The 24,773-nt window shown below is 54.1% G+C and overlaps 1 protein-coding gene across 1 annotated transcript in view; it reads right to left on the bottom strand.

Moving 5' to 3' along the window:
- LOC111159386 (solute carrier organic anion transporter family member 2B1) overlaps positions 1-18,815 on the bottom strand; it is a 45,326-nt gene extending 26,511 nt beyond the window's left edge. The window contains 6 exon segments of the mRNA XM_022521804.1: positions 636-734; positions 978-1,217; positions 3,955-4,117; positions 5,473-5,610; positions 6,677-6,807; positions 18,394-18,815. Of these exon segments, the coding sequence (XP_022377512.1) occupies positions 636-734; positions 978-1,217; positions 3,955-4,117; positions 5,473-5,610; positions 6,677-6,807; positions 18,394-18,409 (787 nt within the window). The 5' untranslated portion in view covers positions 18,410-18,815.
- Between the last annotated feature and the right edge of the window lie 5,958 nt (positions 18,816-24,773).

The following is a 24,773-nucleotide window of genomic DNA, read 5'->3' as shown; positions in this document are numbered from 1 at the left end:
GACTTCAGACCAAGCTTTGGTCCCACTTCTTGGCCCACCCCTACTACTGCCTGGATCAAAGACTACGGTTCCCTGAGTGGAGCCCTTGGCACAGGTTCCCAGACTCTGAGATGGTCAGAAGTAGAAGGGTCCTGAGAGGTCACCCAGTACATTTCCCATCTGAGGTTGGCCCAAGCTCACCGAATCCTGCTCCAAAAGTTCTCTCCTGCAAGCTTCTCTATTTGACCTGGGTCTTGTTGCCCCTAAAGATGGGAGCTCCCTATAGGCCAAGAACATAGGTGGTCCTGTGTGCCCTGCAGTGTATCCGAATGCAGGCTGGGGTCAGGGGGAGCTCAGGGACAAGACTGGGCGAAGAGTCATCCTAATAGCAGTGACAAGACAACTGCCTGTCTGGTGGCGGTCTGCCGTTTCTCTTCATCTCTCACTGGATTCTGATTGCAGCTTGGGGAGGTGGGCAGGGCAGAGAGTGTCTCAAAGACGAAGAAGTTGAGAGTTTAAGAGGCATGTCCAAGGTCAGTGGGATGGCTAGGATTTGAACGTGACCTCTCTGGTTCAGTGTCTCCTATGAGGCCAGCGGACAGTGAGCTAGCCGCAGTGTGCCTCCCAGGGATGGCTGTGTACTCTTTGAGGCTCACCTTCTGGCATCCTGTCTATGTCCACATAAAGGCGCAGCATGAGGCCGCCCAGCCCATAGGCCATGCCCGGCCCCATCATGGTTACTGCAAACAGGATCCCTGCAACACAAAGCCTGGGTTAGGCCCCCTGGCCCTGGCTTCCTTCTGCAGATCAGTGCCTGCCCCATCTCCAGCAGGCAAGAGCGGCCCAACTTCCCCCGAGCAGGCCCAGAAAACTCCAGGGCTTCTCCAGACCTTTCCTGGCCACGTGCGGCAGAGGTTGGGAACTCACGCCCAGCCCCTACCTGGTCCACTCATCCTCTGACCTCTGAGCCTGGCCTTCCCTCCAAGCCCGGTTCTTACCAACGTAGAGAGGCGAATTGCTGTTGTGGGCAAAGTCATCGATGTAGGAGATGCCGAAGGGCTGAATGGGCACCGCGCCCACGCCGAGCAGGGTCTGGGCCGTGAACATTATCCCCACCACGGCCAGGTGCTGGGCCTCCATGTAGCTTGAGCAGCTGCTGTTGGAGGGGTCTGGGGTGGGGGCTGGGACCGAGGTTGTGGGCTGGCACAGAGAAGCCTCAAAATCCTGTGGCATGTCCACTACGAGATGATAAAAAATATTATGACGAGAGCTGAGACTCTTAACACAGGATGCACTGGACACAAAACACCATTTTAGGTGCTGTGTACATCAACCATTTTCCTCCCTTCCCCCAGCAACCCTAGGGGATGGGCGCTCTTGTTATGCCCATTGCACAGATGAGGAAACTGATGCTCAGGCAGCAACTAGCAAAGGCAGAGGCAGGATTGGAACCCAGGCAGCTTGGCTTCGAGTCCTTGCTCCTAATGTACCCTATGCCACTTTTCTGAGCAGAGGTATGTGGAGGTGCCGTGGCAACTGTGGTTCTCAGGTGGGGTGGGCTGTCAAAAGAGACTGAGGTTGAACGGGGCCAAAAAGGACAAACAAGATTTTCCAGAAAGAGAAGGTGGGAGGGGTACTCCAGGGAGAGGTCAGAGCACATGCAAACCCAGGGGCTTAAGGAGTTCAGCGGGGCAGACTCACAGAGCCTGAGGGACAAGGTCAGGGCTAAAGGCAGGGCCAGGCAGGGACTGAAAGAAGGCTCTAGGGCCCTTGGCCTTCATTTTGGGTGGGCTCGGGTCAGCTCAGGACCCAGACACAGAGTTCAGTGAAGGGGAATTTCTTAATTTAGTACCAGACAGTCTCTCCCTGTAGCTCACCAATATTTGGTGAGCAAACTTAAAGAGACCCTCATGCTATTATTATCCCAAATGTGGGTATAGATGCGGCCTTCTCTCTGTGGCCGATCCAGCCTTTTCTGGGAGCCGGGACACTCAGAAAAGCCATGTGAACCAGGGTCAAGGTCCTGGACCATCAACCGAAGTTGTGTGAGTTGAAACCTGGGAGACCTTGACAGAGGCCCTCAGCCCATCTGGGCCTCAGTTTCCTCACCTCTCAAGAGTCTCCTAGAATGGAAGTTCTACAGAAATTCAGAATTCACAAGCAGAATAATTCAGTGGTTCGGAGCAGGGTTCTGGGACCAAGCTATCTGGACACGTCATGGCCCCACGAGCTGTGGGCCTTGAGGAGATCCCCCTCTCTCTGAATATCCATCTCCCCACCCGTAAAATATGATGCTGCCAACACCTGCTTCAGGCCGTAAACATGGCATGTGTGTACTGCCCACGCACAGAGCCTACTAGACGTTACAGACAATGACTGTGATAGGGCTCTGTATTCTTTTCGCTCCCCTGTGATGCCAGGGCCTCGCAGGGGGCCTGGTAGAGAAGAATTAGCAATAAAGAGACTAATTCATGTTGGATGAAGAAGGGGTGAACAGAAGAGTTGGGGATGCCAAAGCCGGCTGCATGCCTGGAGGTCACCAAGCCTAGCATACTCATCCGAGACAGGCCCAGGCAGGAGAATGGCTGCCCTCAGGCTTTCCTGGGGCACCCATGGCAGAGGGCTCTTGTGTGGCAGAGAGGAGGAAGAAGAACATGTATGACCCTCACAGAGAAAGCTCTGTTGAAGAGAAAACTCTAGACCCAGAAATGTGGTTTTTTCCCCCCCAGCATTCCAGTCAGGCCTTTTGACAGCTCTCCACTCGGGGCCTCGATAAGCCCCCTGAGCTGCTGGCCCACACTCTACTTTCCCACTTCCTGGCTGTTGCCCCTGTGGCTCCCGGCACTCGACACCCACCTTCTCCTTAACCCCCACCCCACTCAGGGCTCTGCTGGCTCCCTCCGGCTGACTCCCAACGAGCTGGAGTCTCTACCCTGCAGAAAAGCTGCCTGGGCCTCTAACCAGTGCCTCCCTGGGAGCTTCTCGGGGCTGGTCATGCTGCTCCCTCTTTCCGCCCTGGGTCCTGGCACAGAGTGGGAGTGCTGGGGTGTGAGCAAGGGAGGCAATGCTCTCTGACAGCCCTCTTCCCCTGGGAAGGTTTCCATGCCAAGCTGGTCCCAGTGCTTCCTTTCTCACACAAATGACTCACTGCAGGGGTTTTGCTCACCTCTGTCTCCTCTCCCAGGCTGGAAGCTCCCTGGAGGCAGGACTGAGCTCTCTTAGAGGGTCTGACACTAAGTAGGCTATACTAAGGGTTGTTGGGCATAACACTGGATGGATGGATGGATGGATGGATGGATGGATGGATGGATGGATAGATGGATAGATGGGTGGATAGATGGGTGGATAGATGGGTGACAGATGGGTGGGTAGCTGGATGGGTGGATGGAATGTTGAAGGAATGAAGCTCAGACTGCTTGGGTTATTCTCCAAGGGACAGGCATCTGCCTGTGCAATAGGCCTTCACCAACATCTCACTAGGCCTCACAACTCCTGTCTAAAATTCTTTCATTTTTTAATTGGTTCATGCACTCATTCATTCTTTCATTAATGTCATGGCTTCTTGTGAGGATTAAAGCACTAATACACATAGAGTACTTAGAAGAGAGGCTGGCACACCATAAGGGGTACGTGGTGCTATTATTATCATTCCACAAACATTTCCTGAGGACCTACTCCATGCCAGGCCCTCAAGTAGGCTGAGCTGTAAATTCCCCCCACCTCAAAAACACAGTGACACCCAAGCAGGCCCTCACCAAGGGAGGCCCAGAGGGTTATACCCCACTGCCCCCAGAACAACCCCACTCCCAGGACTGCCAGAAGGACCCGCCCATGCTGGGACCGAGGGAGCGGGAAGGACCCACGGGTGCCCTGGGGAGCCAGGCCCATCCTGACCCGGGGGCCTAGGAAAAGGCCATGGTAGGTGGTAAGGTGGCTCCTGGCATCCGTCTCCAGCCCAGCCCTTCCTGCTCTTACCGGAGCTAGTATGGTCGTAGCGGTATGGCTCGGAGATGAAGTGTGGGAGGCTCATGAGCAGGCCTGCCAGGGCCACAAGGACAGCCCCATAGCCGATCAGTCGGGGCCGGTGTACCCGGCTGCCAAAGTAGCTCACAAACACAATCAGGGCTGTGTTCCCCACCTGCCAAGGGATGAGGGGACCCATTCAAACAGAGCAGAGTCACCAGAGGTCAGCACTACCCCGGCTTCTCTTGCCAGCCTGGTGCTCCCCTCAGTCTAAAGGACTAGCTGACAGAATGAGAATCATCCAGGCCCCTCTAAACACAGAATCTGGGTCCCCTGAGGTGGAGGGGGCCCCAAAGCCCCCATTGGGGGAGAGAAAGGAGGGCAGACTGCACAAGGCTAGCAGTTCCATTTCATTCTGGAAAGCGGGTTGGACCCCACGTTAGAACATGGAAGAGTCAACGGAAGGGTTATTAAGTGTCTGAGATATGGGGGAGACAAAATCTCAAGCCAGAGAACTAAGGCTTTGGAATTTTAAGGCTTAGAATAAAAAACTGAGGCTGTGGGCACTGGAGGGGATTGGAGAGTTCGCAGGGAAGGGACAGTCTCTGCAGCCAGAAGCTGGAGTGCACTGCCCACCCCATTGCTCCTGGGCCGTTATACTCACCCTGAGCCCCAGGTTCCTTGTTGCTGGAGGGGGCCAGCAACCACAAGAGAGCTGGTAGGAGGACCAACCCTGAGAAGGATAACCACTCTCCATTTTATAGGCAGCACACTGAGGCCCAGAGGTGGGGAGTGACTTCCCCAGGTCCCAGAGCTCGGTAATGACATTTCCTTCCCACCTCTGAGATCTGGAGGTGGGGTCTGAGGACAATCCAGGGGTGCTGTGTCGTTGGCAGACCAGGAGGAGAGAATTGCCTTGAAATCTCCAGACAGTGGCCTCCTCTGAGGTGGAGAACATCTGGTGGGGGGTGCTGGGGCACAGCTGGACCCTGATCTCTAAATCCCCCCAAAGCAGCTTGTCTACTCCTCCCTGCTTGGCTGCGGGCCCCAGACTTAGGGTTCTCCAGGCAACTCCGAGGGGACATGCGTGCCATGCTATCGCTCCCTCCCCCTGCCACCCACTGGTTCCAAATTTCTGCCTTCGATCTCATTTAAATCTATCATACTACTATTGAAGTGACTTCCTCTGACTCCTTCCCGGGGCAGGCAATAGCCAGGAAAAGGAGCCAAAGGGAGAGTGGGCGGTATGGGAATTCTGCCTACCTCTACAATCCCGCCCCCAAACTCTAGAGTGTCCCCAAGGGCAGGACCACCCGTGCTATGACGTTACAAGGAGGCAGAGGTCTTTCTCTACCAGGACATGACGAAGGAGCTGGCTAAGGAGATTTGGGAAAGAAGCTGTGGTGGGGTTGCCTGTGGACAACGGGACGGGAAGGGCTTCTGTCAGGCTAGTGAGAGAGGGGTGAGGAGGTGGGGGCAAGAGTCTCCCTCAATCCTTCCCCCTCCTAGTGGCTGCACCAGGGCCGGTACCTCGTTGAAGGCAGCCAGCAGCCCTGAGGTCTGACTGGAGAGGCCAAAGCGCTTCTCCACAGTGGAGATGGAGCTCTTGAGGTAGCCGGAGATCATCAGCTGGGCCAGCTGCAGCAGGCTGTGGCACAGGACGAAGAACTGCCAGGGGAGCCATGGCGGGGACAACAGGCGGGCCAGCCGGCAGGGGGTGGGGCATGGGGGGGTGCAGGGAGATAGGTGGGGATTCAGTCAGAGGGGGCGGTGATTGGGAGACAGAGATGGAGTCGGGGAAAGGGAGGAGCAAGGAATAGAGATGGGGAAACAGAGTCAGAGGAGACAGACACACAGGAGAGGGAAAGAGAGAGTTACTAGAGTGGCCATTGGCTTCTCACACAGGCCTAAAAACTACACAAACTGTCCTGGGTACATTCAGGGGTCTTGGTGCCACCTGAGACCCACATGACTGAGAGTAGGGTCTTTCTGGAGCCACTCTGATCCTCACAGCTCCCCTGGGCTGGACTGCACCTTCCTCCCTGTTCCACCACCCTGCCCTTTTCTCCAGGAAGCTCTTCCAGATCCTTCTCCACCCCAGCCCACCCACTCCTCCCCTACAGTTCCCTTGGGAGACGACTTCCATACCCTGAATCCTCAAGCCACCCACCCCACCTAGCCCCACCCCAAACATCCGGGCCTCCCTTCTGATGAGCTAGAGGAATTCCCAGGAGAAGAAAAACTAACTTCAAAGAAGGGTGTTTATGCCAGAGGTTAAAAATGTTTGCTCTGTTCTTCTGACTTGGTTTTCTCTTGTATACAACAAGGACCATGTCCTTACCCCTCAGGGCTACCGTGAGAATCAAACAAGACAGGTCCTGGCACCCAGAGGATGCCTGGAGGTTTAGGGCTGCCCCTGGAGGAGCCAGAGCTCCCCCAAATTCATACAGATTCAGTATCCCGGGGGTCCTTCTCTTTCTCTCTAGGACAATGGGGGACGGGGAGCATGGTCCCCCACTGCCCACAGAGTAACCCTTCTTTCTTCTCTGGAAGGAGGGAATGTGTGCCCCAAACCCAACTAAATGCTTTCATAGATTATCTCTTGGATTCTCGTGGCCACCCATCCTACAGATGAGGAAACCGAGGCTCAGAGAAAAGCAGCAGCTTGCTTAGAGTTACATAGCCTTCCCTGTAGGCCCGGACAGCCCTGTTCCCAGCAGGCCCTGAGTGATACCTTGATGCTGTAGAACACGCTTCGCCTCAAGTCCTGAGGGTTTGGGCTGGCTTTACCTCCAGGTGTGTCTTCTGCACCCATTATGGCCTTGGCATCCTTGCCTGGCATCTGGGGCTCCTCACCCACCGGCCCTGTGAGACAGACATCCAGGAGGTGAGAGTGGCGATGGAATCCCAGAGAATGGTCCTGCCCCAGGTCACCCACGGTGTTCCAGGGGTTGGTGGCAATCTGAAAGTCTGAGCACCCCCAGCCTTCCTGAGGCCCAGTGATGGGAGTGCCCTTCCTGAGGGCTCTATGTGCCCATGCCAGCCAGATCCCAGCTGGGACCTCCTGTCTCACACCGTCATTCCATTCCCAGTATTAACCTTCCTTCTAGGGAGAAGCTGCTGGCCACACTCCATACCCTTCAAGCAGGGACTCAGGCAGTAAGGATGCGCGGCTTAGCCCCTCTTGGGCCTGTAGCTGTGAGACATCCAGTTCCTGGAGGCTGAGTCTGGCTGTGGGTCTGTCTGGCTCAGGGTAGGATCTCAGATTCAGGGTCAGTGCAGGGTCAAGGCTTGTTCTACAGTCAGGGCATAAAGAATTTTCCTGGGAGTAGTTCAGAACAGATAGCAATGCCCCCACAGGGGACCACCCCTCGTGTAATCCCAGAGCTACCTATCAAACCATGTTGCTGGTTGGCGCAGAAAGGATCCTCAGAGACATCCCACTTAACCACCTCCCTCACCCTGGACAAACTGAGTTCCCCAAGTGTGGCGATGACTCAGGAGGCAGAACTGTGGTTAGAACCTGGACCCTGGGTTCCCGTGTCTGGGTTCCTCCATGGAAACCATGCCTGTATCCCACTCACCGCAGGGAGAGGAAAGCTGAACCCCTTCAGGGGCATCTCCTAGGGTCTTCTGATGTTTCATCTCAGTGAGATCTCAGTGAGGAGCTCCTAAGTCTGGACTTGGGAGACTCCACCCTTCCACTTACATGGAAAATGACCCCTTAGGCCTTCCTCCCCTCCTGGGGCCCTGGCTTCCCGCGGAAACCTCCCCCATTGTTTCACACACTTCTTAACCTGGCAGGAGTTTCCCTTCATTCAACAAGCTCCTTCTGGAGCATGGAACCGGATGCAGGGACACCCCTGACCCAGGCAGGGACGTGGGGACTCTCCATCTCCAGACCCCGAAGGCAAACTCGGGGAGGGGCCACAGAGGCCTGGAACCGCCACAGTGAAGGCTCTGTGCTCCTCAAATGAGGTACCTGGAAGCCTGAGGAATTTTTTTCAATTGAGGTATAATTCATAGGCCATAAACCTCACCCTTTTAAAGCATACAGTTGTGTGGGTTTGGGCATATGAAAAAGGGCATACCTCATCACCACTCATTCCAGAACATTTTCCACCATCCCAGTAAGGAACTCCATACCCCTCAGGAGTCCTCCCTCTCCCCAGCTCCTGGCTCTCCAGCTTTGCCTATTCTGGATATTTCATATAAATTCATACAGGCGAAATAGTCCAATGTGTAATTTTTTGTCTCGCTGCTTTCACGTAGCACACTTACAGTGTGCCTCCGTACGTCATTCTTTTTTATGGCTGGATAAGTCCCTTTGTATGGACATACATCACATTTGGTTTATGTTTCAGGTATGGCAAACACTCAGAAGTTGTACACATTTTTGTGTCAACGTATGTTTTCAGTTCTCTTGGGTATGTAGCCTGGAGTAGAATTCCGGGGTCATGGGGCAACTCCATTCAACTTTTTCAGAAACTTCCTGTTTTCCAAAGTGATTTGGCTATCTTCTGCTCCCTCCAGCATGGTCTGATGGGTTAATCTCTCCACTTCCTTGTAATACTTAGTACTGGGTCTCTTTGATTCTGGCCACCCCGCTGGGTTTTTGATTAGCATTTTTGATTAGCATTTCCCTAATGACTAATGATGTTAGGCATCTTTTTGTGTACTTATTGGCCATTTGTGTATCTTCTTTGGAGAAATGTCTATTTGATTCGAAGATCTTAAGGAATTTGACTGAAGAAATGGGAGTGTGTGTGTGTGGCCAGGGAGGAGTGCCTTGGGGGAGGGGCATAAGGATTCAGGGGAAACAAGGAGATATTGAAACCAAAGTGACACCTGTCAGGGAGAAGATAAAGGGTTGGCCTAGTGAGGGGATGGGCTCTGCAGAGGTCACTTAGAAAGATAAGGAGGTGAGGGGGAGCCCGAGCGAACTCTCCCAGAAGGGACTGATGGGACCACTTCTAAGCTCTGGTTTCACTCACCAGCATAGATGGGTCACTTCCTAGAGCATAGAGGCTGTTACACGCTCTAACGCAGCTAAGCCTTTACATGCTTGATCTCCTTGTTCCCGAAGCTTCCCCAGGGCTCTGGGCCTTAGAGTTTTCATTATCTCTATGCATCTGATGAGCACACTGAGGCTTTGAGGTAACTAGCTCTGCTGGTTAACGTTGGTGAAGGGACTCAAGCCCAGCTGTTAACCTCAACATGACTCCATGCTCCTTGTACAGGTTTGACAAGGGGAAGAAGCAGTGCTCTTCTCCACCATGGTCCAACCAAACCTAACTAGGCTAGCTGAAAGCTGGCAGCACCCACCCACCAAGGAGCCAGGCCAACCAGGTGATGAGGCTGGAGTGGAGTCTGTGAGGGCAGAAGTCACTGACCAGGAGGCCTGGCTCTGAAAGAAGTCCAGGATATAGAGAAGGAAAGGGGACAGAAGATCAGCAGACCGACCTAGAATCTTCCACCTTCCCGTGGGCTAGTCCTTAGCTTGAGCCTTCAAATGAAGGAGGGAAGCCGTGGCCCCTGGGATCAGTCTGTGCACTGGGTAGTCAGTTGGTCACTGAATGGGGTTGGTCAGGCTGGTAGCCAGGTCTCTTCAAGCTCTTCTGGTGGACAGAGGCCTCCCAAGAAGGCTGGCAACAAACAGTGTGACTCTCTAAGTAAGGGCAAAGTTCCCTTCAGAAGGAGTGTCCTGAGTCCAGTAAAGTATGTTCTCCTTGTGTGACATCTCCGAGGGCTTTCGCATCCTGTGAAGATTTTGTCAGGGGTCACCCTGACAGGAGACAGGGTTGCTGTGGGGGTGAACCTGGACTGGGCCTGGGGGTGGCCTGTGGGAATGAGGGGAAAGACAGGGAGCCAGGCCCCAGGGAAAAAAGCTCAATTGCTTCTCTCCCAGGTTTAGGGGCTCCAGGTAGGCCAGGTGGTTCCCAGCGCTGGAGCCCACATCCTCGGAGAGGGCAGGCAGGGAGTCTGGGGGCCTGTCAGTTGGTGACATGGCCGGCTATTCACACAGGCCCAATCAAGTCCCTCAGCTGGTCAGTCATGAGTCCGGCGGTCTCTCAGGAAACTTGTCTGTTCAGGCAAACTGAGCTAGCTAGCTAGTCAGACAGTCATCCTGAACGTCTGTCAGCCGGAGGCCTTCAGTCCACTCAGAGACCCCAAAAGTCTGTCTAGAGACCCCCTCCCTGGGCAGGAATCAGCATTCTTCACACCAGTTGAATCCAGGGTGATGAGGACCAAGGTTTCAGAGAGCAGCCTGACAGGGAAGGATAGATTTCTCTGCCTGCTTTTTGCTGGAAAGGCTCAAAGTTCTACTGCCTCCACCTGAGGGCAGTTACCCTCCCCTCTCCTCATAACATTCAAGCACCTCTCAGACCCCAGGGCCCAACCGAACCCATTCCCTTCCACGTGCACCTGGGCCCCCCAAGTTAACACTTCCTTCTGACAGCACCAAATTCCCTCCCTAGATTATCTCTCCCTGTCACCCAAGTCCCAACTTACCACAAGGAGGACCCGAGACCCCTTCCCCCCATGCACACTCCCAGCTTCAGAGACAATTGCCCAGGTTTGAATCCCCACCAGCAGCAATCCTGCTCTGTGGCTTGAGACCAGGGACCCCTTCGCTTCCTCATCTGCAAGGCAGGGACTGTAATCCCGACATCCCAGGACAGAGAGCGCCCATGGAGAACCAGATCCTTCCACCCCATCTTCGGCCTGGACACTGAGAACCTGAAACCACTCCTTAAGATCCGCATGAACTTGGCCTGGCAATTCCACTGTCTTCATTCGCACTTTTTCTTCTGACGCTTCCCAGACTGATCAGCTTAAACAAATCCCTCCCCACAAAATCCTTACCTTGTTGTTTCCACCAACAAACTGTTGAATCATGATTCTTACCCAACCCCAGTCAAGCCTCCCTCCTGTCCTTCCCTCCCCACCCTAAAGGATGAACCTTAAAACGAACTTCCAATCCTCAGCAATTATTGACCTTACTTCCCCACTCTGAATCATTGCCAAAGCTTTGAGAAGTGGTCTTATCCCTGCTCACAGTAAATAGACGTTGTCTTCCTAACAGGTTCTGTCAGTAATGTGTGGGGAGGCAGCCCAAACACGAGTAGCAGCTGAGTGGTAAATGTTTATTCCCCATCAGGCAGCCAGGCTTTCTGTCAGCTGTCTGTCCTGGCACAAGCGCCCCACTGGCTTCCATACTTGCTTTGCGACTGCAAGGAGCACTTCTGGAACTCGAGAATCCAGAGAAAGTTCAACCCCGGAGGGCTGAGAAGGTGGGAGGCTGGGAGACCCAGCTCTCCGGCTCAGCCTAAGCCCCTACAGGAAGTGTCTTGAAGGAGTTTGTCCTGGGGGCTTGTCTGAGGAGCTCCCACAGACCCAGCAACACTGTGTGCTGGGCTGGGCTGGGCTGGGCTGGGCTGGGCTGAGCTGGGCTGGGCTGGGCTGAGCTCACTCACCAACCCTCCTAGCACCGCTTAGAGGTAGCTGCTGTGATTCCAAGGTACAGAGGAGGAAACTGAGACAGAGAGGGGAAGCAACGTACCCCAGGGTCCTGGGGCTGGTAAATGGCAAAACCTGGACTGGAAGTCAGATCTGCCTGACTCTTGGGCCCCCAAGAGCAACCACAAGAAGGTTGGCTGCAAAGAAGGCCTTAGAACAAATGACACTTAATCCCCATGTAGCCATTTCTTATTCTAGCCTGGCTTCCCTTCTGTCCTTTGTCAAAGGTGGTTTTATGGCAAGAGCCTGCCCTTCTACTAGCTTCTTGAGAGAGTCAGCCATTCGCTGGTAAATTAACACCCTCTTCTAATGCCTCAGAGAGTGCTGTCAGGGCAAGGCTGGAGAGACAAATGAGGCAGGAACGACATGTGGGGACCTGAGTCCAATACTCCAGGGGACCTGAGCATGGTGGGAATTCAGAACTCATAACCAAGGCCCAGTTCTGAACTTTCAAAAGGGACCTGCTGGGAAATGCCAAGAGAGCCTGTGAGGGTTCTCACATCCTGAGAACTGAGGAGGGACAAGACAAGGGCACTTTCTCTCCAGAACATTCCAGCCTGTCTCCAGCAGAGAAGGCAAAATGGAAGATCACAGAGATGCTGTATGGCCTTGGGCCAGCAATTAGACTTCTTTGAGCCTCAGCCTTGAGAATACTAAGCCTTGCCTCTCAAGCCTGTGGGAGGGTCACACAGGATAATGTCCTTTGTCAATATCAGGAAATCCCGCAAGTGGCAATTTCGTCAGCCTTTGCTCCAAACTCACCAGGAAATCTATTTCCAGGTGTGGCCACCAGGCCCCAGAAAAAAAACGATACTCCTTCCTGTGGGAGACTCAGCCCCGGCCTCACTCAGTCACCTCCTCCTGATCCCTGAAGCAACACAGACCACTCTAGAGCCCTCCCTCAGCCATTTCTCGTCCTCTCCCAACCCCCACCCCATCCCACCAGCTGCATTCCAAGGTCCCTTTTTTTTTTTCTTCTAATAACTTCCCTGTACGAGAGAATGAAAGGCCTCTCCCCCACACCCTTTGCCAAGGCCATCACAAGAACTAGGAGGGATAGAATATAAGGCAGAGGTTACAATGGAGAGGCCCTGGTCAGTGGCCCCATGGGCAGTTATGTGGCCTGCACAGCCCAAAGTGAATGGTGCCTTCTGGAGTTGGAGTTGTACAGTGCATGGAAGCCCTGCCTGGTGGTGCATCTGGCTTCTAGATGTTTTGGGGGGGGGTTGCGCAATGCTTGCTGAGTGTTTTGAAGTTAGTGGCCAGCAATTAAAAACAGGAAATTTCACATAAAACTCCAGATTTTTGCTTTTTCCTGAAAGATGAGCAGATCTGGCAATCCTGGGCCCACATTCTCATACGGCAGCACCCAGCTGGCCCAAGATGCTGGGCCTACACGTGGTAAGTTGCCCCATTGGAGTCTCTCTGTGGCGGTGGAGGGGGTTTGCCTGCCTGGTGTGTTTTCAGGGACCCTCTTCATCAGCCGGTGACTCCACAGCCACACTGGGCTGGGGAGTCCCCTGGATAGGAAGCCAGGGCTGGGTTAAGCCTTTGAGGGGCGAATAAACAGGGCCAGAGAGGACCCTGACTTGCCCAGGGGCTTTACATGAACTGGTCTCTGCTGGTTCTAGAAGTAACAGTGAAGATTCATTCCGCACATACTGACAGCTCTCTGAGGCAGGCTGCTTGGGACACAGAGGCCAGTAGCCCCCATCCTTGCCCTCAGGATGCTCCCAGTGTCAGGGAGTGGGAGTGGTGGGGAGGGGAAACAGACATCTAACACAGAATCCCAGTGACCTGAGCTCACTGATGTAACACAAGGAACTTCAAGACTACAAAAACACAGCAGAGGCCTAGCCTAGATTGCAAGGTTCTGGAAGGCTTCCTAAAGGAAGAAACATCAGAGAAAAGGGCAGACAGATCAAAGTACAAAAAATGCTCAGGGAACGAATGGTCTGGCAAGGCTGGAGCACTAGGGCCACGGTAGGGGTGCAGTGGGGGGGACTGGGGCTGGAGCGGTTGGAGGAGCCAGGCTACAATGAGCCTGAATGCCAGGTTGAAGGGCTGGGCTTTGTTCTGAGCCCAGGGATGAGGTCTGATTTGACCACCTGGACAGACCTCCGTGCCTGTGGCGGGGAGAGTGGAAGAGTCAAGCAATGGGCAGAAACCAGGGAGAAGGCAGGAGTGGGGTCCAGAGTGGCGAGGGATCATGGGTCCTGGGTTAGGCAGTGGCTGTGGGAAAGGAGAGTGATGAGCTGAGGTATCACAGTGGGGAGGTAGCACTTGGTGGAAGATCAGCTGTGGGGAGTGAAGGAAGCCGAGGAGTCCTGGGGGCATGGGTATAGCCAAGAGAGGTGCAGCTCTGCCTCTGGGCGTGCCATGGTTGAGGGCTGGGACCGCAAAGGTGTGGTGAGTTCAGCCTTGGCCATGAATGAGTTTGGGGTGGCAGGACTGGGGTGAGGCGTGCGCACCAAGGGAGAGATATTTAGGAGGCTGTGGGCTCTAGGAGAGCCCAGGAGAGGATACGGGCTGGAGCCAGATCTCCGGCTGTCTGGAGACAAGAGCAGAAAGAAGGTAACAGAAGCCACAAGTGGGCAGGCAACTTGCCCAGCGAGAGTGAGACGCCTCTGCCATGTGTACCGTCTGAAGAAAACAGAGCAAAAAGAGGAACCTACCCGGGAACCATGTTCAGGTGCCAAGGTCGGGGAGGGGACAGTGTCACAGAGGTGCCAAGATGTTTTTGGAAAAACTACCAGCTTCCAGCACGGATACACCCAGAGCCCGAGCCTGGGAAAGGAAATATTCCCAGCAGCAGATATTGGGTAATCCGCCCCTCGTAACAAATGACAGATACTTCTTCAGAGGTGCTGGAGTAGAAGGAAGCCTATGTGGCCAACACCTTCCTTGAGCCCTTTTAACCTCCGAGATTGCTCTGTATGCCCTCAGCTTGCAGTTTCCCTCACTGTTTACGTCCCTTGATGAAGCAGTGAGCTCCTCAGGGCAGCACCTGTCCCATCCTGTGTCCTGATGGACCATGTCCCTGCTGAAATCCTCTGGATTAGAAGACTTTGGATTCAAATATTTGCTTTGCCCCATTGGAGCTCTGTGACCTTGGGCAGCGTCGTTAGCCTGTGTCAGTTTCAGTTTCTCTGGGAGCGAGGGAAGAGAGCCCATCTCATGGAGGGTTTGTAGGATTGCAGGAAATGTCATGCTGGGTACACTGCCATCCTCAACAGCAGTTGCCCCCTCTGCACCACATGAAAACAGACATCTCAGCCTCAAAAGGTCAAGGCCCCTGGGAACCGCACCTGTCTCATCTACCCACCCCTAGCAAACAGTATTCTCGGGCTCCGTAGATGCTTGCCATTCCCCAAATTCATCCTATGCTTTTCACCCCTCTGCCTTTGCACACGCTGCATGCACCCTTGGCCTGGATTGTCCTTCCTCCCCAGCAAACCATTTCTCATCTTGCAAGGCCTGGTCCAGGTTAAGTTGAACCGAGCTAAGCTGAGGGAGAAGACAGGACTGGAGCATGGGAATGTGGGAGGAGGGGTCCAGGTTGGGGTTGGGGAGGAGTGGGAGCCCTGGAGGCACAAAGGGCTTGGCTGTCATCTTTGGGAAATTCCTCCCCCCAGGGCTTTGGGTGGTCTGTTGGGATGACAATAGCATGCTTGAGGTCCAGCTTTTATAGGCCTCCCAGCTGTTGCTTCTTGAGGGAGATAGTGCAGGGTGGGGGAGGAGGCCAAGCACTTTCTGGTGGTTTCCAAGCTGGGTCAGGCACCCTGTGCTGGGACTTTCTGTTCCCAGTTCCAGCCCTGGCTATCGCATCTAGACCCAAGATGACCTTAAAAATAGTGAGGAGGGCCTTGGGGGAAGGGTGAGCCCGGAGCCCACAGGGAATTCAGGTCAGTCTCCTTCTGCCTAGAACACGGAGCCTGAGGCTCAGAGAGTGGCCATTGGCTTTGGCCATGCCACCTCCCCTGATCATGAGCCCCAGCTCCTCTCTCTGTGCTTACGTTTACTCCCTGGGGCCCTATTATAGCCAACCTCACTCCATATCACGAGGCTCCAGTCCTCTTTCCAAACAGGTTGGAGGGAAGGAAGGAATGTCATGGGGGGAGGCATGGAGTGGAGGGAGGACAGCTTAGACAGTGAGACTTTCCCAAATCCTTGCATTTGCCAAGCCTGTGCTGAGATCTGGGGCCCCAAGAATGGATCAAATCTGGCCCCACCTCTAGGGAGCTCCGGGTCTGGTGAGGCGACCATTGTTCTCCATCCTTTCCAGCATGAAGGCTTGGGGCTCTGGGCTGCAACCCCTGAGGGATGGCAGGGACCAAACTTCTTTACTTTTTCCTGACCCCCAGTGCAGCTGAAGTTCAAGCTGACATGCTGGAGATAGCCAAGCCCCCTTAACACCGATGGGGAGCTCCGACCCTTCCTCTACAGAGGGCTTTGCTGCACTGCTCCTTCCAGAGACAGAAGACTGAGCCTCTCAGGAAGAGACCAGATGACCACCTCGGCCCTCCATCCACCACACAGAGAAAGTGAGTCCCAGGAAGGGACAAAAGCAGACGGGGACAAATGCAGACAAATGCCTGGCCCCTGACTGTAGGGTCCAGGCAAGCTTCCCATCTGGTTCACAGCTGCCTGAGCTCTAGCCTAAGAGGCAAGGCCTAACCTGGGAGGAAATAACTACCCCCCAATCCTGCCCACTCACTAGTTACTAGCACACAGAGAATAGTTTGCTTTGTCTAGAAGCAGTGGAGAAGTGCCCGAGTGGGTGGTCTCCCTAGTGTGGGGTCTGCTGAAGAGAGAAGGGAACCCTGAGGGTAATGACAGAGAGAGGAAAGAGCTTTGGCATCAGGACGACCTGGGTTCTGGCCCCCACTCTGCTGCTCCCTTGCTGGGTGACCTGGGGTGAGTCACTTGCCCTCTCTGAGCATCTGTTTCCTCAACTATTAAACAGGGTGAGAGTATGTCACTGAGTTCTCATAAAGCCAGTGATTTGGAGCTCAAATTTTAACCCAGGGCTGCTAGTTCTCTCCTTTGTGTGATGTATCTGCACCAGATCAATGCACTTTGAACCCAGGACAGCTAAAAAGCAACAGAAACAATATGAGGAACAAGAAAGAATCATCCTCGAAGAAGAGAAGTCAAGCAGCATACGTGAGACAGGTTACTTCTAGCTGGAGAATCAGTCTGGAAGGCTTCCTGGAGGAGGTGATGTTTGGAGAAGTTGGCAAATGGCAAATTTCACCAGAATCGGTAAAGAAATGAGGGCAGATACCTCCCTGGTAGAGAGGTAAAAGCTGTGAGCAAAGAGACAGAGGTAGCAAAGAGACTTTTCTGAAATCACAAAAGGAATGGCCTTGGGAGATCCTTTTCTCCAACTCCTCCCCCACAGACAGGGAAATCTGCCTGTGGCCTAAGGGCACGTGGTGAGTTGGTGGAAGGCCTGGGCTGAGAGCCAGATCTGACCCTGATTCCTCTCTCTGCTGCCTGCCCCTGGCTAGGACCGCTGACCCCTCTCCTTCACATCAGCTGGCCCCTGCTCTTTTCCCAGGCTCCAGACTCTGTGCCCTGCCCCACCTGCATTCCCACAACCCTCAGATGCCCTCAGACCAGGAAGAGCTTGGGGGAAGCCAGGCCTCAGCTCAGGGTGGGGCCTGAAGCAAAGCCAGAGGCGGCTCCTGGTGGCCCAGCAGGCAGATGCTGGGATTGGCCTTCTGCTGTATGTGCCAGAGGTGGGGACGGCTGGAGAACAGTCAAGACCTGAGCCCTGCAGGGGTCCAAATAACGGTGGGGCGAGGGGGTCAAGTACGATACAGCCAAAGTCACTAGTTTCTTCCCATACCTGTAGGGTCACCCACCCTCCCATTCTGCAGCCAGCCAAGGCTAATGTGGAATTAAGGCTGTCAATGGCCCATCTCCAAACCAGCCCGCCCAAGTCTGACCTCATTGTCATCTCTCTGGCGAGGTCCCCAAAGGAAACATCCACCCCACCCTTCCTGCCACGCCAGGGTACCCAGGCTGCATCAGCCTGCCCACGAAGCCCTCCGTGTCGCCCGCACAAGCCAGGGAGCAGGTTCACTCCTGCCTGAGTGGGCGTGAGGATAACACAGCCGCGGAGGACAGACAGCTGGAAGGAGGCCAAAGGTGATCACTGCAGGGCACCATGACTGAAGACCCTTTGTTTTCTTCCCACCTCCCTCCTCTGTCCAAGAAATGCTCAGCGGGGCACCCCATTCCCAGAACCGCCGCCCTCTCCACGTGGCGCGTGTCACGCTCCAGGCTGGGCTCTGCAAGTCTCCCTCTGAATCCCTTTCTCTTCTGTGCTGAGCTTTCGGATTCTTTGTGGCGGGTCTGCCTGTCTCTCTTCTCTCTGTCTCTGTCTGCTTCTCTTCATTTCTCCGTCTCTTCTGCAGCCTTCTCTCTGGGGCGGACCTCCTTCCCTGTCCCTGCACACTCCTGCAGACACCTGTCGGCCTTTGTCTTCTCCTCTGGCCCACCCTTTGTCTGACTGCATATCTCTGGACTTGTTCTGTCTCTGACTCCACTTGCAACCGTATCTTTCTCTGCCTTGTCTGTCTTTATCTCTGCCTGCTTCAGAGAGAAAGCAGGGCTCAGCGAGGGGCTCTCCAGTGGCCTGAATTTCCATTGTCCTCCCAGTGTCTCTGTCATGGAAGGTAGGCTGGGTTCCCCACCTCCCACTGAGTAAATAGGATCCCTTCCTGCTCTTTCCATCAGTCACTCATTCATTTAACACACGTTCTCTAGGTCTGGCCTTATGGCTGGCTCTGTGTGGGGAACTGTGAGCCCCCACCCCACTCCACCCCAGTGGGCTCCCTAGCCTCCTCACCCTCCAACACTGGGAACATGGCCCTCAGCCTCCCTCCCAATGCCCCTTCCTTAATTTCATCCAAGACTTACCTATCCTGGGTCCCATGATTTTTGGGTGCAGTGAGTTCCAACCCCTATTTCAAGGTCAAAAGTGGGGCTGAGCAGGAGAGAGAGTGAGACCTTATCAGGGGCCCCTGGAGATAGCCGCCGTGAGCCACAGAAGGGAGGCAATAATGTGGAGACTCTGGCACGTGGCTGGTGCTTCTCGGGCCACACTGGACAGCAGCCGCCTCTTCTGAGATGGTTGGGAATTCCCGTAAAACTTGACTCCACTCTCCCAGTGCCTGCCTCATCCAGTTACTTGTTCCTTCTGTCTGCCTCTCTCTGAATTCCTCTGATTTTCAGCTGGGACAGCCCAGGGCCAGAGTGGTGCAGGAGGCTGGGTTTCATTTCCATCCAGCCCCGCTGCTGGGAGGAGGCTGCTGTGGTCTCCTCCCCTTCAAGCCTCTGTCCACGTTCCCCTGAATATTTTCTCTTCCTCTGTCAACAGTAAAGAGGTAGCAGGCAGAGGGAATGTGGACGGTCCCCAAGCCCTGGTCTCATTTCAGTCCCGATTCTCCAGTCCCCTCTTGCACTCCCATTCTCAATCTGTCCCCCACCAAGCTCTTGTCCCCCATTTCAGAAATTCTGTCACCCTCCATGAGCCCCATAGAGAGCCCCTGCCCCTCCAGGGTCCCCCTTCCCAGAATCCCTGGCCCCCTCTCTCTAAACCCCATCTCCTCTCTGAGCTCCAAGGATCCAGAGCAAGGAGTAAGTCCATTCACCAGGATTCACAATGGCCAGCCCGCCTCGAGGGACTTCTGGCAACCGTTCTATAAAGTGGAGCTCCATCTCGGCAGAAGGGGTTGGTGAGCAGAAGGGCAAATCTGAAATTTCAAGAGTTTTCTGGACTGAAGGCTGAGGATGGAGGCCTTGGAGCCAGACAGACCTTGGTCTCATTTCAGCTGGCTCTGTGGTCTCAGACAAGTTTCTGCATCTCTGAGAATCATTTCCCTCATCCCATAAAGAAGGGAGAGCTGGCCCCTCACTCGCAGGGCTGCTGGGCAAGTTCAGCGAGCAAGGAAAAAGCCAAGCCTGAAGGCCTGGACCTCAGAGAAGGAAGCCACAGAGGCAGGGCTCAGATCAGGACAGCAAGAGGAAACACACTGACAAGTTCGCCTTTTCCAGCTGGTTCAGCACTCTCACACTGGAGGCCCCCTGGGTCCTCCCATCAGCCCTGTGGGCCACGTATTTATTCCTCCATTTTACAGATGAGGCACTGAGTCTCAGTAACTGCTCCGAGATCACCCAGTCAGTAGAAGGTGGGGCCATGAGGTTCAAGAACCTCCGATGCTGGATCCAGGCCTTTTCCTCCATCCAGGCTGCATTTTCCAAAGGAGACCTCCGGGTTTCCTGAAATCCAAGATACAGAAGTGAACTTGACCCGGTTCCAGGAATAGGGTCTTTGCATGAAATAGGGATGTGGATTTCAAACCCAGCTTTCAGGGTGCAGTGATAAAAGAAATATACATGGACCCCGCTTGGCTCCTGGGGGCCGTATGAGGGAGCAGGTGGGAAGCAGGGAGTCTTTGAAATAATCAGTGTGCAGCCTGGCACATAGTAGTGCCCAATAGATACACGTTGCCTGGCTGTCTTTGAGAAACCAGAAATGTGAATGCATGACCCCCATTCTAGGGAAGGTCAATAATTGGCTCAGACTGATATAAAGACCAGGTCCTGCTCCTGCTCGAGAAAACCAAGAAGTGCCCCCTTCAGACTTCAAATTGCAGGTGCCTGGTTAAGAGGGAGAAGGTCCCTTTAGGCTTTCTGGAAGTTCAGTTGCCTCCATCTTGGTTTCAGAGGCTGAAAATGTTCTATACATGGATTGGTCTGGGTACCTGCTGCACCCAGTTCATCTCATCAATCTTTGAGTGAAACAGTGCACAACGCCCCACAAGGCGTGGAACATACAATAACCTCAGACATGAGCGCTCTTCCTTTACCAGCTGTTGGCAAAGCCCCTCACGGCTTGCAGAGTTTCTGAGACCCTGTGATGTGTGCACAGTCTTTCGTCTCATGCAGAGCCTGATGCTGTTCGTAAAACCTTGGGCTGTTTGCAGAACCCAGGCCCTTCCCTTCTTTAAGTTAACCCATGGAGGGCATTTGCGCACCCAGAAAAATAGGACACTCTTCATTTTATAGAACTATCTGAATTGGGGTGTAACAGAATAGTGCCAAGCCCCAGACTGGAGAACTCAATTCTGGTCCCAGCTCTGTCACTAACCAGCTATGGGATTGCAACAAGTCCTTTCTCCTCTCTGAGTCTCAGTCTCCTCATCTGTTAAATGGAGATCATGACCTCAAACCGCCCACCTTCGGGACCGTCATGAGTGTCACTGTGAGAATGTCCAGAAGATGGGGAGGCAGGGGTGGGAAGGGGAAGAGTAGCCAGAGGCTCCTTCCTGAAAAAGTCTCCGAACTGCCGTCTCAGCACCTTTGCTCCCACTTCCCTTCAGCCTGGCAGCCAGGGAGCGGATGTCTATAAATGAGACCTTGGCTGAGCAGACAAGTGAGGACCTTGGTCAGAGTTTCAGCCTTCCCCACCCGCCAGACGCTGCCTGGGGTCAGAACCCAAGCTACACAGACATGCTCCTATGCATGGCTTATTTGATCTGCTCACAGAGGGCTGTGTCATACTTTTTTCACCCATGTGGACCCTGACACTCAGAGAGAGAGCCCATGTGACTTGCCCAGAGCCACAAGTCAAATAAACAGCAGGGGCTGGGATCTGCGCCAAAGACAGCAAAGCTGGACGCATGGTACCTAGGAGGTCTGAGCAGGAAGGAACCTGGAGCACGTTTAATTCAATCCTCCCCTTTTCCCAACTGGGAGACTGAGGCCTAGCGAAACAACAGGGACAGCACTGCCTCTCCTTAGGCTTCAGTTTCTCTCTCTGGTGGATGAGAAACAGACCCCAGCCTGCCAAGGGTTTAGGACCTCACCCCTCTTTGTTGACACCACTCTTGGATCAAGACACAGGAAATTTCCCAAGCATGTGAGGAGAAGCACAGGTCTGCAGGCAGGTGGGTACACAGCCTGGCCCTCAGCCCGGCCCACCTTGGCTGAGCACGGCCTCTTTCTTCTCCAGCCCACCCAGCCTTGCATAGCCTGTGCTGTGCTCTTTCTTACTCTCCCCCTGAAGGTTCCTCCTTGGGAAGCCCTTTTGCCCCAACGGGTCCAACAGCATCCACCCCCCACCAGGTTCCCCCTCCAGGCTGCAGAGAATAGGTACTCTGCTAGAAATTCTACATCCCTCCCTCAAAGTGGCAGCCCAGGCCCCAAAAAGCATGAGCGGGGGCATCAGACAGGTCAATTTTGACCCAGTAAGAAAATCACTGAGACTTGATCTCATCTAGTAAATTCAGGATAACAGGATCCCTCCAGGCAAAGCCACAACAAACCCCAAATATCTCCCCTGCCCTATCTTCAACTTGGTATGTGCATAGTTTCCCTCTCCCAGGAGATTGTAATCTCTCCCAAGGCCTAGCTGGGTGACCTGGGGCTAGTCACTTGCCCTCTCTGATCTTCACTGTCCTTGTCTGTGAAATACCATCTCAATGCTGTCATACGGCTCAGATGAGCTAATGGATGGATTAGTGCTTGCTAAGTTCTTAGAGCTGAGCAGACATGAGCCATTGTTAATAGGGTGACGATGATAATCGAGTGACTTATAATTCTGCAAGCAGAGGATGAGGAGGAAGTAAATTGTGGCAGGTACGTGCCAGGTCAGTCTGACCTGACTGACAACTCTTGGGAATAAATCACCAAGAAGGCCCCCTGAGGTGGGAGGGAGCTCAAGGGGAAAAAAGGGATCTGTAAGCTAGCTGGGTGAGCCTTGTTAGCAGTTGTCTTACTACGGGCACTGTGGGGCTATGCCCTCTCCCAGGGTCCAGACTGGGTGCTGGCTGGCCCGTGGCTCCCAGCCCTGGCTCTGCCACCAACACGCTGACATTGGTCAAATCCCATTTCCTGCCCGGTCCTCAGTGTGCTTATAAAAAAGTGGTCGGGGATAAAAGGAAGTGTCAGTGTCGTTCTGCTCCACCCCAGTCTTTGGGGGAGAACCCTGTGAGCTAATGGATGTACCACTGCTTTTGTAAAGTGCCAGGTGTGGGACATGAAGGATGATGGTTATTAATAATTTGGATCGTGGGAGAGAGAACGGGGGTTGGGGGGATGCAGCAAAGGCTGGGAGAGGAGACGGGAGCTCACACCAGCAAGGGCTCCAACTCTCAGAAGACTTTGCAACACTGCCCCCTGGGGGCCAGAGAGGAGGTCTGTGCCGGGGCTTTTCCTCCCAGACTCTTGCAGTCAGGGAAAGGGGACAGAGGCCCACTGTCCAAGGAAGCTGAAGCATACAGGCCAGGGGGAGCTCAGGGAAGAGCAGTCACAGGCGGCCCCTGACTCTGCACACTTGCCTATGTGCTCCACAAGTCTTTCAAGCTGGCCCAGTTCTTTCCATCCTGCCATCCCCGCCCTGGTCCAGACCACCAGCCGCCCTCGCCTGGGGCCTGCCCCAGCCTCCCCACCACCTCCAGTCCCCAGCGCCCTCAGGAGCAAGTGCCTCTGTCCCTCAGATCAGTATCTCCGCTTGCAAATGAGACAAAATAGCAGATGGTCAAGGACAACGCTTTGGGGCCGGACTGCTGGGTGGGACTCCTGGCTTCTCCAGTTGGTAGCTATGTTACTTCTCCGCTCGTTTGTACGTTTTTAAATAGACATAGCATACAATTTACCCTCTTAACCATTGTCCGTGTGCCATCCAGGGGCATTTAGGGCATCCCCCTGTTTGTGCAACCACGACCCCGTCTCCACAGCTGTTCCGCCTTCCCAAACACAGACTCCATAACCATGTGCTCCTTAATTCTTTTTTTTTTTTTAATTTTATTTATTTGACAAACAGAGATCACAAGTAGGCACAGAGGCAGGCAGAGAGAGAGGGGGAAGCAGGTTCCCTGCTGAGCAGAGAGCCCAATGTGGGGCTCCATCCCAGCATCCTGGGATCATAACCCGAGCCAAAGGCAGAGGCTTTAACCCACTGAGCCACCCAGGTGCCCCCATGTGCTCCTTAATTCTTGATGCCTCTGTGTTCTCATCTGTAGGATGGGGCTCATAAGCGGCCGTCCTCACACAGTGCCTGGTGGGTGGGTAACAGCTGCTCCATCGACGTTACTAGGATTTTCTTCTCTTGAGGAAAGGGCTCTGGAGGGCACATGAGGAGCACGGCTCGTGCAAGCTACAGAAATCCGAGGGCCCGTTCCTCCCTGGGCTTCATTTCTGGGACTTGGGCAGAGTTTATGACAGCTGCTGGGGAAGCATGCCGCATGCTTCATCTAGGAAGATGAGTCACTTCCTCCCTGATGGGCTTTCGAGCCTGCAGATGGGGAAGGCAGGAAGCCGAACGCACAGGCAGCTGATCTCAGCCCGGCGGGCCCTCCGCAGATGCCCGGGTGAGCATTACTGGGGTAAAGCGCATTCTGTGTGGCGTTAGGGCCCAGTCTAGGACCAGGGCAGGACACAAAATTGGCCTTGGCTCTAACGCCCTTGGGAGAGGCTGGAACAGGCTGACTGCTTCCATCAGTGCCATTTATCTGGAGCCTTGTCAGTTTACATTTTGTTTGGTTCTCTCCTTCTCACGTTCCAGCCAAACACACCTACCCCCACACTCTGCATACACTCTTCCTAGCTTCGCTTGCTCCAACTGTTCTGGCACTCATGCCTAAAACACCCTCATTATCAAAGTGTCGCTGCCCTTATTTAAAGGCCTGCCCTTTTTTGTCTTCTGGGTGAAACACAGATGCGTCTTCCTGGGGGAGGGGAGAGACCAGGCCTGAGCTGTTCCAGATGGAACAGACCTGGTCTCTGGCCAGGGCAGGGGTCAATCTTTCCAGCAAAACTGAGCCCAGGTCCACAGAATCCCTTCCGAGGGGACTTTAGTTTGCAGACTCCTGTCTCTTGAGTTGAAAACATCCAACCATCTTCCAGAAATAGCCACAAGGGAAGGCAGTTCGTCGTAAGCAAACCAGTCCAGTCTTCGGAGTCACTTAGGTCTGAGCTCTGCCAACAACAAGCTGTGTGACATTGGACAGCCACTTCATTCTTCTTCTTTTATTTTTGAAAGATTTATTTATTTTAGAAAGAGAGAGAGAGTGAGAGAGCAGGGGGGAGGAGCAGAGGGAGAGGGACAGAGAGTCCCAAACAGACTACGCTCTAAGCACAGAGCCTGACACGGGGCTCGATCTCATGACCCTGAGATCATGACCTGCGCCGAAACCAAGAGTCGGAGGCTTAACTGACCACATCACCCAGGCGCCCCATCCACTTCATTCTTTCAAGCCACAGTTTTGTCAGCCATAAAACTGATACAATAAACA

The sequence above is a fragment of the Enhydra lutris genome, unplaced genomic scaffold (genome assembly GCF_002288905.1).
Source record: "Enhydra lutris kenyoni isolate GAN:26980312 unplaced genomic scaffold, ASM228890v2 scaffoldscaffold68, whole genome shotgun sequence".
Classification (NCBI taxonomy): domain Eukaryota; kingdom Metazoa; phylum Chordata; class Mammalia; order Carnivora; family Mustelidae; genus Enhydra; species Enhydra lutris.
This window is presented reverse-complemented; position numbering and strand designations above follow the sequence as displayed.